General features: G+C 31.1%; 1 protein-coding gene across 3 annotated transcripts; it reads right to left on the reverse strand.

Moving 5' to 3' along the window:
• Positions 1–922: 922 nt before the first annotated feature.
• Ints2 (integrator complex subunit 2) lies at positions 923–9,306 on the reverse strand. 3 transcript variants are annotated; one of them, XM_076391251.1, is made up of 6 exons: positions 8,950–9,306; positions 8,757–8,836; positions 6,750–8,243; positions 2,425–2,629; positions 2,038–2,344; positions 925–1,903 (listed from the first exon to the last, which is right to left on the reverse strand). In XM_076391251.1, exons 1-6 carry the CDS (start codon positions 9,231–9,233, stop codon positions 1,451–1,453), a joined length of 2,823 nt encoding a protein of 940 aa, XP_076247366.1. In that variant the 5' UTR covers positions 9,234–9,306; the 3' UTR covers positions 925–1,450. The 3 variants fall into 3 exon arrangements, with proteins under 3 accessions (XP_076247365.1, XP_076247366.1, XP_076247367.1); XM_076391252.1 differs by having other exon boundaries at positions 927–1,903; positions 6,750–6,885; positions 7,939–8,836; XM_076391250.1 differs by having other exon boundaries at positions 923–1,903; positions 6,750–8,836.
• Positions 9,307–15,043: the final 5,737 nt, after the last annotated feature.

The following is a 15,043-nucleotide window of genomic DNA, read 5'->3' on the forward strand; positions in this document are numbered from 1 at the left end:
CCTCCTCGGGAACTCTACCTCGTGCTTCTATCGCCTGGCCCCTCTGCAGTCCGTAAATCCAAGTGATTCCAACTCTCATCACTGAGTAACCCTGACCTAACCCAGACCAAACCGGAAGGAAAAACGAATTGGAAATAATTCGCCACATATACAAAGGGATAACTAAAATTCGTTTACTCTTATTGTTTGTAAGTAAATTAATAGGAAATCATAATGAACTTGTTTTATTTGTTTTTAAAGGCTGGTATCAAGAACGTAGAATGTGTAAAACTTGTAAGTATATCATCTTTTACATTCAAGTTATATAAATTCGAAAAGTAATTTCTATTAAACTGACTTACTTTTGCAGATCAAACCAGAGCTTACACTCGAAATATTTCGCGAGTGACTCGTGCCGCTCAATGCCGCTTGCGGGTGACTTGCACCAAACCATAATAGCGTTTTAGAAACGTGAGAGTAAGATATGACATTTGTCTTCTCTCTCGTCTTTCCGAAGCTATCCGAAGTGATCCGAAGGGCCGAATTCACGTACATACGGCTCGTGCAGTAGTGTGTATAGTGGAGGGGGAATCACAGTGTGGCTCCATCTCGCATTCATTAGTCAGCCACATGTTGTGGATAATTTTATTTCTGTAAAGAAAACTTTAACAGCAGATACCGACCAAGAAATCTCGTAAAGTCACGTGACTACCCTAGGCCCTTAAAGTTATGCACAGCTGCACAGCTGTTCAGAAACATCCTGTATAGTGAACAGAGGAATGTGAGTTTAAACTGAAGTTCAGGAGCTTAGAAGTTCTGAAAGCTCCTACTCCCAAAGTAAATAATTATTATTATAATAAAATAAGAATTTTTTTATTTATTGCATATACATATTACATTTAATATTTCATTTTAGATTTTACATTTTATAAACATTCAGAATAATATTAATTATCAGTATAAACATGAAAAATAGTTGAATTTGGACTAATTTGATTTAAGTGTTGAAAATCTTTTTAGACCATTGTCTAATGGTTTTGTGAGATTAATTTTAACTGCAAATGTTTCTACATAAAATTAATATTTATTTAATGTTTTAAGTATTTAAATATAAGAATTTCTAATTGCTCACTAAAATGACTTATATGTATATTGTAGTATATTTACAGTGGTTTCAATAATTCATGTTTTTCACTTATAACTTTAATCAGTAAGTGTCAAACAATAGCATATATTTCGTCATGAATTTGTGAGGTATTGTTCTTTTTCATTATCAATGATTTCAATTGGTTTTACATAAAGTTATAATAGGTCACCTCACAGTTTAACATTATTATCGTAATTGAAATTTTTGTAATTCTGAAATAGCGCTACCGAAAACTGCACGTCGATACATATAACTTTCTGTTGTAGTTATTATATTAAATAAAGATTACACTATTGTTAAAACAGAGAAAATAAAAATAATTTATCAGTATACTTGTGATTGTAATATAGCTTTTTGTAGCAATGTACAAAAAGTTTCAGTCACTTTGTGACATAACATAGTTGAAGATTTATCTCCTAATGCTGCTTGAGCAGAAGTAACTCTACCAAGTTGTAACAATAATCCTGTAGTATCTTCGGCTAACGGTGGAAAAGCTAAACATATTCGTGTTAAAGCCGGCAGTACAGGCATAAATAAAATTACTCGATCTTTAGCAGATAATACTCCTAAAAGTGTTACCAGTGTATTAATTGCTAAACGAGAAACACTTAAAGCTTTTGGTAAAACATATTGAACTGCCAAATGTGAAGCTAGGTCTACAGCAAATATTTGCTTTTCCGGCTCTGGTTGAGATAGCAATTCAGGAATCCAATCAAGGCAAATATGCATTGATGGAATACCAGTAACTGTAATGGGTAACAATTCTCTTGGATATCCCTGTACAGAAAAATAATACTTGTTATAAGTCGTTCATATTAATTTCTGATAAAAACTTAAGTTTTAACTATAGCATTTTAAGTATACTAAACTATTCATATATTATTATATCAATTAAATTATATTAAACATACTTGAAAATGGACTAATTTAGCTAAAGATGGGTCTGCTATAAATACTTGATGTAAATATGAACAGATGATGCTTCGAATTTCTCTTAAAGACCACATTTGTCCAGGAGTCCTTTTATCTTCCTCAGTTTCTAAGCAGGCCTCCAATAATATTTGAACAGCTGCACTTTCTTGACCTGCTACTAAAGCTGTTCTTAAATCTTCTCTTTCAGTCTCACTTGATAACTGACCAACTTTTTCTGTTAATGGTTTGTCTTGTATATGCCTAGATAACTGGGATCGAGAAGCTGCTAATGCTGCTTGCAAAATTCTACAAATGTTTATTTAAATTATAATTATAATTAAATATATCGATTAACATTATTAAAATGTTTTTAAATTTAAGTTTACCTTAAAATAACAGATAAAATTGGAGCACATCTGAAAACTCTTGTATCACATCTTAATACTTGTAATGGATCTAATACAATATTCTCTTGGGTCAAGAATACATTTTTTACAATAGAATTTTCTATTAGTAATGCATTTATTGATAAAACCCACAAACATCTAGGTAAAACAGTATTCAGTCTAAGCCATACCTGCTTGTACAACTCTGAAAAGTAAAATTATTTGCATAAGTATATGAATATAAATACAATATTTTACAGAGCTTATACATTGATAAGGGGTATTATGTAAGTTTAACACACCGATTTTAATGAAATTTATATATTGTATAGTCTTCAACAAAACATTTGTTACGCACTTTTTCATTCACAATCGTTCATACTTAGGTTGTGAAAAGTGTCCTTAAAGTTGGAGATCAAAAACATTTTCCTCAATATCTCGAAAACTACTCGGTCTAAAAAAAAATTGTTAAAACGAAATATTTTTTAATGGAAAATTTAACTATGCAATCAGTTTTTCAAAATATACATTTGTGTGAAAACTGTATTTAAAATTATAAGTTACTTTAAAATTTTTTTTACAAATTATTATTTCATGTTTGCGTAAATTTGTTAGTATAAGCTGCAGATCAATACAAAAAATACGTACATTTTAAAGCTTTTTGTTTTATTCCTTCAATAAAATTAGAGTCGAGATATCAAGACCATCTACAAGGAACGGTAACTTCAGGTGATGTAACACCAGCAAAGGGGTCAAATTATATATTATCTTGACTAAATGTAAATATAGTAAGTAATTTTTTGTTTACACGGATAAAAATCTTAATTTAAAGAACCAACATAATTCTTATTTTACGTCAGAGGCCCGAAGTGTTCATAAACTTTTTAAATTCTTAAAAGAAACTTTGTTATCTTTCCAATAATAATATTGTATACAGGTTGCGACATTTAAATTGAAGTAACCAACTATCTTGAAAATGAAGCATTTTATGAAAAAAATGTTTCGGATAAAATTTGCTCCATTCTAAGGGGGAAAGAGAAATGCATAGATGTTTTTTAATTTTGTGAACGACTTTAAGGCCATTTGAAGGTCAATTCTTTTTTTTAAATGGGGAACCTATAGTTTCCTCAATGGATCCTTAATCTCCGTAAAAAGTAACTTTTATCTAGAATGTTTTTTATTTGACGTATATTTTTTAAAATATGTGGAAAAGTTTCCACAGATTATTGCGATTGACAAATAAACAAAAAATTAACACATAAAAAAGTAAAAATAAACATGAGAATAAACAAATTATGGATTACATTCTAAGAAGAAAATGTAGTACTCACGATCAATTTGTTATTATAATAGGTGCTCGAAATGATGGCCTTCAACTTCGATGCATTTCTCTTATTCGCGTGATCGGCTGATGCATGTCAACATGTCCTCATCGATCTGCCTGCATGTTTTTTACTCGCTATGCAATTTTCTTCAGAAAACTCCATAAAAAGAATTCTGGAGCTGTGAGGTCCGGTGATCGAGTAGGCCAATTTATTGGACCATCCCATCCTATTCAATGACCATTAAATTCGCGATCCAAAATTTTCCAAACTATTAGCGAATGGTGTGCTGGGCAATCATCATTTAGGTACTACAAGGACATTATTTCAAACAATGGTAATTCTTCAAAGAGAAGTAGTAGCTATTCAGTTAAGTTTTGGTAATGCTCTTCTTTTATTGTACCAACAATAAAAAATGGACTAATTAATTTCTTGTCTCCTATGTTACACCAGACATTAGTAGCCCAAGGCCACTGACAGTCCACTTCACCTAATATGGATTTTCGACCGCTTAATAGTATATTGTGCAGAGCTGGAAAGATTGCATCCGAGACACATGTTGACAGTAGTAATTTTCTATGTACAATGTGTAATAAGTATACGTTGAAATATCCTAAGTGGTGGTAAGATACCTTAATTGGATCACAAAGCATCCTATGACATAGTATCTTATCTGCCTTCGTTTTGCAGTAATAATGCGTCAAAGTTTACTAATCTGTACGGTAAACTAATAATCGGTGGATTTTGTAATTTTGCAGCTACATTAAGGAAGAGCAGCAGAAGAAAAAAATCTTAATACATTTTATTATATTTCTTATGGTTTAACTTTTATTTCGAAATGACCCAGTAATTGAGAAAGTAAGGGCCGTTTACAGAAGTCCTATTGAAGGACTTATGTCTATGAGGGTCTTAACGCATGTTTGTTTCGAAACAAACACAACCTTCTCAAATAACCATAAGATCTAGGTCTTGATCAATGAAATTTCTCTATGTGTCTTTCTCAACGATACACAGGAGCTATTCTTCGTTTTAAAACATGGAACTAACTTTAAGACATTATTACTACAAAACGAAAGCAGCTTGGACATTATGTTATGGGACATTTTGTGATCCAATTGGGATATTCTATCCCTTAAAATATTTCAATGTATATTTGTTACACCCTGTATAGGGAATAAGTCAATTAAATCAGTAGTTATAAATATTTCAACCAATATGTATTACGATACGTCCAACAATACATGTAAGATTAGGCGGTCCTATCGTAACCAATTAGATCCGTATTTTTTTCTGGATGCAATCTTTCCAGCTCTATACAGTAAGTTATGCTTGTTCAGTTGCCTCCGTGATTTATAAATGTAAATTCGTCACTAAACAATACATTTATGAAGAACTCGTTATTCATTCGCACTTTGTCTAATTCCAATTCACAGAACCTCACACGATTTTCAAAATCGTTTCCATGTAGCTCCTGATGTATGAATATACGGTATGGATGGAATTTATGCTGTTTGAGAATTCTGAGGACAATACGTGAATAAATTTATGGGTCATGAGAGAATTGCAGCAACTACCTTTATTTTGTTAACTGGAACTGTTACAGTGTCCTTACGTTTCTTCTTCGTGGGGTAAACATTTCCATCATTCAAAAACTGATTAGCAACGTGATAAACTATAGTATATAGGGAAACTCATTTACTTCAGGGAATTGTGTTTCATACAAATCAACGATCAAATCAAGATTACGAACCCATTCGCGTAAAGCAAACTTATTTCAATTTTCCCTCCGGTTGTATATTTCTCCGTATTCGTTTCAATTCAAACTAATACTGATTTCTAAATTCATTACTAATTTTCGATAATTCACAGATTTATTCGTGTTTTACATTCCAGGATAAAGCCTTATTGCTTATAAACAAACAATTTGATTGTTAACACAAGTTTTATCTACGTCTTCCTATTTATTTATATTCCAGTATTTTCAGGAATGGTGAGATAGAGAAATTCTGGAACGTTATTAATACTCGATTAAATATCGCAATGATGTATGGGAACTTTGCCACATATTTTAAACAACAATGTATCAAATAAAAAAAACGTTTCAGACATAAGTTACTCGTTTTTTTATGGAGATTAAGGATCCGTTGAGAGTTATATTGATTTCAAAGGCGCTTCGAATAAATGTATTTATTCGACGAATAAAAATACTTCTTTTATTCGAAGAGTGTTTCATTTGAAGGGTCGAATAAGGTTTTCATGTGTATGTTTATCTTTATTTAATAAAGAATGAACATATACCTAAAATCATATTTATATATTGGAAATATAATAAACAAAACTGTTTAGATAGATGTCAATAGAGCTATTAATCTTTGGCCAGGTCAAAATGACCCGATGTCCGCCGTCAGTGCACATTAGTACGTTTTCTGAAGATTAACGCAGTTTTAGATATACAAATCTATACCTGCTCTTAATGAATTATAACACTCAGCCCTTTCTTGTATTTTCGAGTTTCGTACATGACAAAATAAAAAGTGCTGTCACTTTGTTATTTACCAGAATTTCATTGTAATATTTTAGAAGTATATCCTCATAAGGTTATATTTCCAAATAATATTAAAAAAGAAACAATTTTTTTAAACCGTCAAAATATTGTTAGCCCTTAAAGGTAACATGTAGTATAATAGAAAGTAGAAAATTAATAAAATCCCCAAAACCTTCGTCAATGTCTAATTTGTGTATTATGTAGTTTATTTATTAATACATTGGATGTCAGAGTTTTATATTATTATTGTTATATACTATTTATATTTTATATTATTATGTTTTAACTTGTAAGATACATGTACTTATTATAAATATAATTATTAAATCATTATTATATTATTAGTTTTTAATGAAAATAAGGTAGAAGTCATTTAATCACATAACATCCAATGCATTAGAATAAATATAAAAAACCTTCAAAATTAAAATATAATGTAGTTAAGAATAAAATATTACCTTGAATATATCTAGGAACTTTTGAGCTTAATGTTGTCTTGAAGTAATATATTATAACTTCAGCATGAGGCCAAATATCAGTTGGTTTCATTGACATCAATTGTCTTAAGAGTCTTCCCGTTCTTGAAGGACATGTCTGAACATGATTAAATGTTTCGATAATCATAATATCCGTAATTTTTATATCTTCATAGTTTGTAACTGTAGAGTCTATGTTAATCATTTCATTATCAAGCCAATCATCTACTAATGAAAGATGAGGAAAATGAGTTGCCAACAGTCTTAGGAGTGGAGAAAACAAACCAGCATAATTCATTTGATCTCTTTGAACTAACTGCAACAGATATTTTATTGGTAACTCCGAGAGAAATTCAGTTGAATATGATTTAATTTTCCTATCTTGTGATATAAAAGTATGCATGTTAGATAATCTGACATCTTCATACAATAGTAAATAATATAGTAATAATAATTGTGATGTAAGAGATGGCTTCACAATATCGAAGTCCGTATTTTCTGTTTCACATGGAGGAATGTTAACAGTTTTCTTACAGTCAAAATTTGCACCGAAAACATTATTTTGAAATACTCTTCTTATTTCATCTTCTGTAATTGGTTTATTTGTGTGTTCTGATGCTTTATTGTTTGTTACTAAAATTGAATTAACATAGACTTCAACTAAAGCAGGAAGAACTGGATGCAATGGTGGCACGCTATTACAAATTTGTTTATAGATCCAGTTTTTTATTGGCACTCGATGTTTTGCAAATGCTCGTGACTTTAATAATTGATGAATACAATGTACTGGTAGAAATCCTGGTATGTTTGCATTTAAGTTGGCTGTCACTGGTACCTTTACAGCATGAGAGGTTACAACTTGTTCAGTAAATATTTCTTGCATAAAAATTTGTTTCATCCTAGTTAAATTATTTGGTCTAATTGGTATTTTCATTCCTAAAGTTGCACACACAAGTTCACAGATAGCTGATAATTGATTGCTGTGAAAGTGTATAGCCATTAAAAGTAGCATTTCACCAAAACTTGCTGTTACACCACTAGTACTTTCAAAATAAGCTTCTTCACGAACAAGCCACTGCACCCATTCTATACTTCGTTTTTCAAGATTATGATGGCCAATTAGTGAAGAACATGCAATGAGCATACAAAGGCCTAAGGAAACAAATCTTACACCAGCTGGTGATGGAGGAGGATGAGAAGTCAGCAGTTGAACAATCATTGCAACTTCATCATCTTGAAATTTAATACCTCCAATGCCCCTTAATGCACAATAAAGGCGCAATAATGCACTAGCTTGAACAACTTGACTTTCGGCTAGTTGACCTGCATTTTGGGAAGTAATTGCTTGCAGTCTTTTGAGTAGTTCCTCTCTTAATGATTGTAATGCTGTATGTGATTCCCATTTACGTTTCTGACCATTTCTAATAAACATTGCAATCCATGTCCTTACTTGTTGATCACTACCAAGTAATAATCCTGATACAAAAGCAACTATATCATTTTCTGCTAATATATTATTTATGTTTTTATGTTCTAAACTTAATGTAATTGCTAAAGCAGGCATTCTACAAAGTTCTACACATTTAGCTCTTACTGCCAATGCTTGACTTGGATTCATTTGACAAAGCATTGTCAATGCTGTTGTTCTAATTCTACCTAATGTTGATTCTTCTTGCCTTTCTCCATTGGCTATTAAATGTGTACAAACTTCAAAGAAACTATCAGGAATATTAGCAACAATCCAGCAAATTATTTCAGGCCCTTGTTTAACGTGTAACAATGTTTCTGCAATGTCTAATACTGACAATAGTGTTGGCAACTCTGCGAGAGCAATGCAAATCACATAACTAATTTCTTCCATGTATACTGCATTGTCAAATAAATCAGACTGTTTAATTTGAAATTCTTGATTTTTTTGCAGCTCTTGTACTTGAGAGGCTATGTATAATAATTCACTTAGAACTAATCTTATTCTTCTAGTAGACTCACTGCGTTCAAATTCTAACGCAAGACCACTTTGCAAAGATTGTGCAAGAATACTGTCACGTTGTAAACTGCCCAATTTTTGTCTGAAAAGAATAATTATTTTTAAATCTATTTTTTATAGATACAATTTATCTACATTATTTGCAATAACACTTGATATAAAGAAGTAAGTAATAATGTTATTTAAGAAACTAACCTCAACTGCTGCTCTTTTCGAACATCTGTTTCCAAAGCATGAAAGTCAATCGATAGTAAAGCAATTATTGAATTTACTGATTCAATTCCGGATAAAATTGTTAAAACTTGTTTTCTTTCTTCCACACATTCTTTAGTTATGTCTAAAGGAGAAATTAAACTCATACGAACTAAACATGGCAAAATTGGTCGAATTTCTTTATGAGAACATATTGATAATTCTTGTATATCTACATTTTGTATTGCAGTAAAAACCCGCGGTGATACACAGGTATTTGCTTGCATAATTAATAATTGTTTATTAGTATTTTAAATCATCTGCATTCAAAGAAAATTCTATATACACAACCTCGCTAGATTTGAGATAATCCTGAACCATCCTGAACTAAGAGGGCAATCTCACATGTGCAAGTTAAAGTACCCTATCAGTCAACACAGGGCTGAACTTTATTTTCAAATATTCTAAGTGATTGCCTCTTTTATATATATTCCCACAGTTTTGGCGAGTAAAATCTAAAAGTACTGTTCTTAACTTCAGAAATGCACTGATTAAACGGTTACGTGTATGTACAACTTGGTGTTTTTAGCGTATTTGACAGATTACTTTAACGCCATATTGGTTTCTATCAGTTTCTATCTATACTCTGCCCAATCAACGCTGCCGCTACCTATAAACAAATGCACGTGGATAACGACCATTTATAGGCGAGTTAGATCAAATTCGATGAATGGAGCAATATTTATTGATTAAATAAATTTATCTCATGAACAAATTTTTTTATTTAAATGCTATGGCTTGACTAAAACAATTGGATAATCACATGAACTTACTTGTTAATGAAATTCAATCGTAATTATATTATTACCTCGTTCAAAAAGACCTTAGGCCTTAGACCATGTATACCAAAGAGAATTAGATAGAGCGGAAGGTTCCATAAGAGCCCTATGTCAAAAAGTGTGGTACAACTAATGTTGTACCTTCTCAAAAATAGCAGGCCCAACTCGTCTGCATCGTAAAACTGGTCTACCAGATGTTACATAATTATGATTGTCTTAACACTTTGAATGATATGGAGCGAAAACTTCAAATTAAGCCAAATAAATAGTTTACAGACATTTTATAACTAAAAATTTTGTGCTCTGACGATACAAATAATTATTTTTAAAAAATCGATTCATTTGCACTTGTTTAAGTTACGAAACTAATAGTTCCCTGGTAAGCTATAATCAGTGTTTAAGAGGTATCTAAAACGGAAATAAGACTGACTTCAGTATATTTACTTTTGATTAACAGGGACAGCAGTTTTGAGGGTTTCCAAATAAAATGATTATTCTGTATGTATACTATAGGGACAGCATTGCCATTTCTTTAAAGAAATACTTATGTTTCCGTCACTTTCTATGGGACAGTAGATAAAAGAGGATAGATATCAAAGAAACAGTGGAAAACGCGGAATATTTCACGCGTGATACCATAGGCTCTGTGGTAATATCATATTAAGCGATTATTTTCTAATAGTTTATTAACAAATAATGTTCCAATTAAAGATTGTGCCAGAAATAAGTATTTGAGAAGTGTATATACAATTGTATTATGAAGATATGTATCATTTTAATAATTTTATTTCATTTAACAATTACTTTTGACATTACTACTTTATACATATAATTATAAATACTTTCACAAATTTGGAAAAATTGTGATATTAAAAGAGAATATTACAATAGAACATAAATAATTACATGGATAGTAAGAATATAATTGATATAATTACACATATACTATTTCATATGTGAATTATAATCAAAAATTAAATTTCATATTTTGTTCGTTTAAATGACAGCTATTATACATTGGTAGTAATTGAGATTTGCAGGGATAAACTGTATTTTTGATTAAAGGTATAGAAAACCTTGATTTACACCTGCAATCCACAACCTACAAATAGGAATATTGAACAAAGTGGGAAATATTAAATTACACGTTTGTTTGTATGCAAAGCTATTATATGTTGGTAGTAGCTGAAGCTCATAAAAGTAAACTGTGTATTTCTGATTCAATTAACACGAAACCGTATTACATACTTACATACAGCTGCAAGCCACACTCTGTAACTAAAACATAATAAAACATGAGAAGAAAGATAATTAAATACACAACATACCTTATATTATAAATTATACACATATGTATACTGCAATAACAAAAAATATTAGATATTGTTACGACTCTCGTCTGTATGAATTGTATTATAAACTGAAGATAGTTATAGATATCGAAATATCGAGGTTCGATGTAGAGCGAAAATTCAAAGTTCCCTGACATAGGAAATAGTATTGTTAAGATGTATTTTTGTCGTTATATTATTATGTAAATATAGTTTTAATGTAATATTTATACGTCGATACGCAAACGTTTAAACACTCGATGTGGGTAGCGGAATAAGAGAAAACTAGTTTTCGAGCAACACGAAATACTTTTTTAGAAAATTCTCGTCATGATAGACCTTGACAAATTGGCAATCGTAGCTAAGTCATGTACTGTCCTTGAGAACTTCACCGTTTCTCACGACGCTCAATCGTAGCTAGCTTGCTCTTCAAGAGGACCATAAATTACTCTAAGGGTTGCTCACTCGATTTGGGGCCATTTTGCACACTCTCTTTTCCCGCGTGGGATTTTTCGTTGCGTAAACGCTGTGACGGATGTCTTCCACCTCCAGCAACTCGGGGATGGAGTGTAGAGTAGGGAAGATCACCACTAACAGAGGATGAGCGCGTTCATGATTGGGACCTTGGGTTCAGGGAGGAGGATTTTTCAAAATGGATGATTCTGTAGCAGAGATTTCCTCTACACAGAAAAAATCTCGGAGATTTAGATCTTCTCTCGCTTGCATTCTTGTAATAGATTAAATGTTTAAGAATAAATCCCAAGTTTGAATTAAAAAATCTTAACACTTCATTTTGAAGATTCCGCACAAATATCTCACGAGCAGAGCAATTTAGCACTCCGAAACATTTTCGCAACATTTTCGCAACAATATACTGTTTGCTATTAAGAACTGCAATTTTACAACCATACAACTATATTGTTGAAACATAAACTTCATAACTCAATAAGGTAGAAAGGTCTAAGAATGCTGGCGAACTTATAATTAAAATTCGTTTATAATTTTTAGAACGCGAAAATAATTTGCGGGCCATAACAAAAGCTTGGATACAAATACTGTTCCCTTTCAATTATATTTACAATAACGAAAATGTTAACTTCTTTAATTTCACACTAATTTCATTACAGTCTTTCATATAAATTGCAGACTGTGAAAATTTTAAATAATGAATCCTACGCCAAATCGTGTTTACGTAGCTACATTCATGATTGTACATCATAGCTGTTGTAGCTGCTTTCACATCTGTATACCAGAGGTGGGTATGTACTTTACGCAGTGTTGTAAATGTATGTATAATATGTAATTTTTTAGATCATTTTATACGCGTCTTTTTTAATGAATATAATAAATAGAAATATTAATTATTTCAGGGTTAAACAATAAAAAAAATATCTCTTTCACGTAAGTAATATAAAAAAGATGTAATATTAAAAACACATAATATTTAAAACGAAAAACGAATATAAATTAACTGAAATTTTGAGTATTAAGGAAAGTTTTAGTATTAACTGTTGAATTTTTCCAGCCATCAATTAATAATATTCCATTTTATTCTGAATCTTTCTTTATAGAACTGACTAATTGATTATATTCAGTATCCAAAATTGTTGTGGATAGCGTTTTTCTTGTAGGAGGTTTATATTCATTATTCAATTCATTAATAAATCTTTTAAAATGTTCGGACTCAACCACATTAAAATATGATATTACATTGAAAAAAAAAATTTGTTAATAGATGATCAATTTTTCTATTCCTAGAATAAAAATAACCTTTTAAATAAAATAAATTACATTTGTTATTTTATATTTATTTCTTTTGCTAACTTTTCGGCATCCATTTTAGTTAATATTTAACTTGCTTTTAATCGAATTTATAATTATCGGTAAGTGAACACTTATTACAAAAAAAAATGTTTTATATGTTAGTTATTTTCATTTCAGAAATGACACTTACGACATTTACGACACTTTTACGACATTTACATTTTCGACACGTGTCGTGTATAAAATAAAAAATCCGTGTCATTACCCACCTCTGCTGTACACCATAGCTTCACAATTTAAGGGGGCAGACTCCTTGTGTTTTGAGCTGTGTACGTGCGCTCACACAAGCAAAGAAAGTCATACACGTATACGCGATGAGCGAGAGAGACAAACGGTTTCGCAAATTACGCTTTACGTCTCGATACTTGCATAAATGAATTTTTCGCGGGTACAGAACCCACGAGTAGACTTCACTACAGGGTGCTCTGGTCCATTTAAACTCCAATAAACACTATACGTTGAGAAAACTGTAAAATTACAAACTGTAAGCATGAAACAGACGCTGTTGTAAACTAGCAAGATGGCTGCCGAAGTGACATTTTTGCAAATATCTCACGATTTAATGGTTTTTTCACTCATAGCACACCAGAGCACCCTTCCTTGAATTAGCACAATATCGTGGAAATGCGATTTTTCTCAATTTAACACTTCTTGAAGGCGTAAAGCGTAATTTTCGTTGTGCACCCGTTTTGACACAAAAATAGTTCAACGATTTGCCGTTAGAAGCGTTAATGGTATATCTTAATCAATTTGGTCATATTACCATCAGCATCGATAAAAATACAGATCAGTCGGTAAATGTAATCTAGAATTTGACAGCTGAATGGCGTATTCATCGAATACACGAATACAGACGCAAGAAAGGCTTAGTTGCCAAAACGTATTGAAAGTTTGGTCACGCTGTTGCCACATATATGTATGTACATATTACAATTCTGCCCATCAGGAAAACTTGAACGAATCCAACTCCAGCCGCGATTTTGATTCTTACTAATAAGAAACATCGCGAGGTGAAAGTCTCCGATTTTGATGAAACTTTGTAGGATTGTAGAATAGCCGAAAATATTCGACACGTATTTTTTTTTATTGCTTCTAATTCATCTAAAGGGTATGAAAACCACCCCCAAAGTTGGGGGTGGAAAACATATTTCGTTTAATATCTCCAAAACTAGTGCGTACAGCAAAATGATATAAATGGGGCGATTGTGTATTTTTGAACGACGAATCCACCTGTGTAAATAGTTTTTAAAAATATCAATTTATTTAAAAAATATATTAAAAAATAGTATATTGTCGTTGTTTTCACTGACAACATGCTGATCGATCGTTTTGCAAATTTGTATGCAAATACTATGAACCAAAACACAAAATACGGCTAAAATAGAATTTTGAATTTTTACGTTATAAACAAAATAGTAGCATTCCTAGTTAAACTGCATTTTGTGCGAAATTGGACCCTGAAACGAGTGGTTTTACGAAAAATATATACCCCTATAATGTTTTTGTCATTATATTATGATACATGTTGTTTATTGTTCACTAAATGTATAAATTATAACATTGCTAATGAATACTCGCAACGTCTTGCACTCGTTGCAAACAGTACGAGAGGTTCAGTGTGAGTGACCCTTGCATCGATGAAAATGTAGCAAGTAAAGGTGATTTACAAATCATTATTCTTCAATAGTTATTATTTACTACAAACAAACAATTGGAATTGTTCCAGAAGTTATAGTTTAATCCACTAATTTTACACGAAAGTATCTTAGTTGAGTATGAATTAGGCATTCCCTCATAATCTGTAGGTGCCTGGTTCGAATCTCGTAGTAGTTTTTAACTTTTTTTTGGTTTTCAATTCTTATTTTAAATAATTCTAATTTTTGTATACCTTTTCACAGATTACAATTATACCACTCATAACATTTTTATTTTTAAATAAAAAAAAATTAAAATAATTTCGTTTGTTTATTTCTTAAAAAGTATGAATGAATGATTGAATGAATAGCATGAATTTAATGAATTATTTATTCTATATATATAAGTTTTAGGATTTCACATATTAGTATATATATATATGCCCATAATTATGAAAGTGGTCTAAAT

The sequence above is a fragment of the Calliopsis andreniformis genome, unplaced genomic scaffold (genome assembly GCF_051401765.1).
Source record: "Calliopsis andreniformis isolate RMS-2024a unplaced genomic scaffold, iyCalAndr_principal scaffold0022, whole genome shotgun sequence".
NCBI classification, from domain to species: domain Eukaryota; kingdom Metazoa; phylum Arthropoda; class Insecta; order Hymenoptera; family Andrenidae; genus Calliopsis; species Calliopsis andreniformis.

Bases quoted from the DNA above. Each gene is read 5' to 3' on its own strand.
- Ints2 (XM_076391250.1), bottom strand. From the start codon at position 9,233: ATGCAAGCAAATACCTGTGTATCACCGCGGGTTTTTACTGCAATACAA. The intron at 8,837-8,949 runs GTTAGTTTCTTA...TATTCTTTTCAG, and splicing joins CGAAAAGAGCAGCAGTTGAG to ACAAAAATTGGGCAGTTTAC. The intron at 1,904-2,037 runs GTATGTTTAATA...TTTTCTGTACAG, and splicing joins CTAAATTAGTCCATTTTCAA to GGATATCCAAGAGAATTGTT.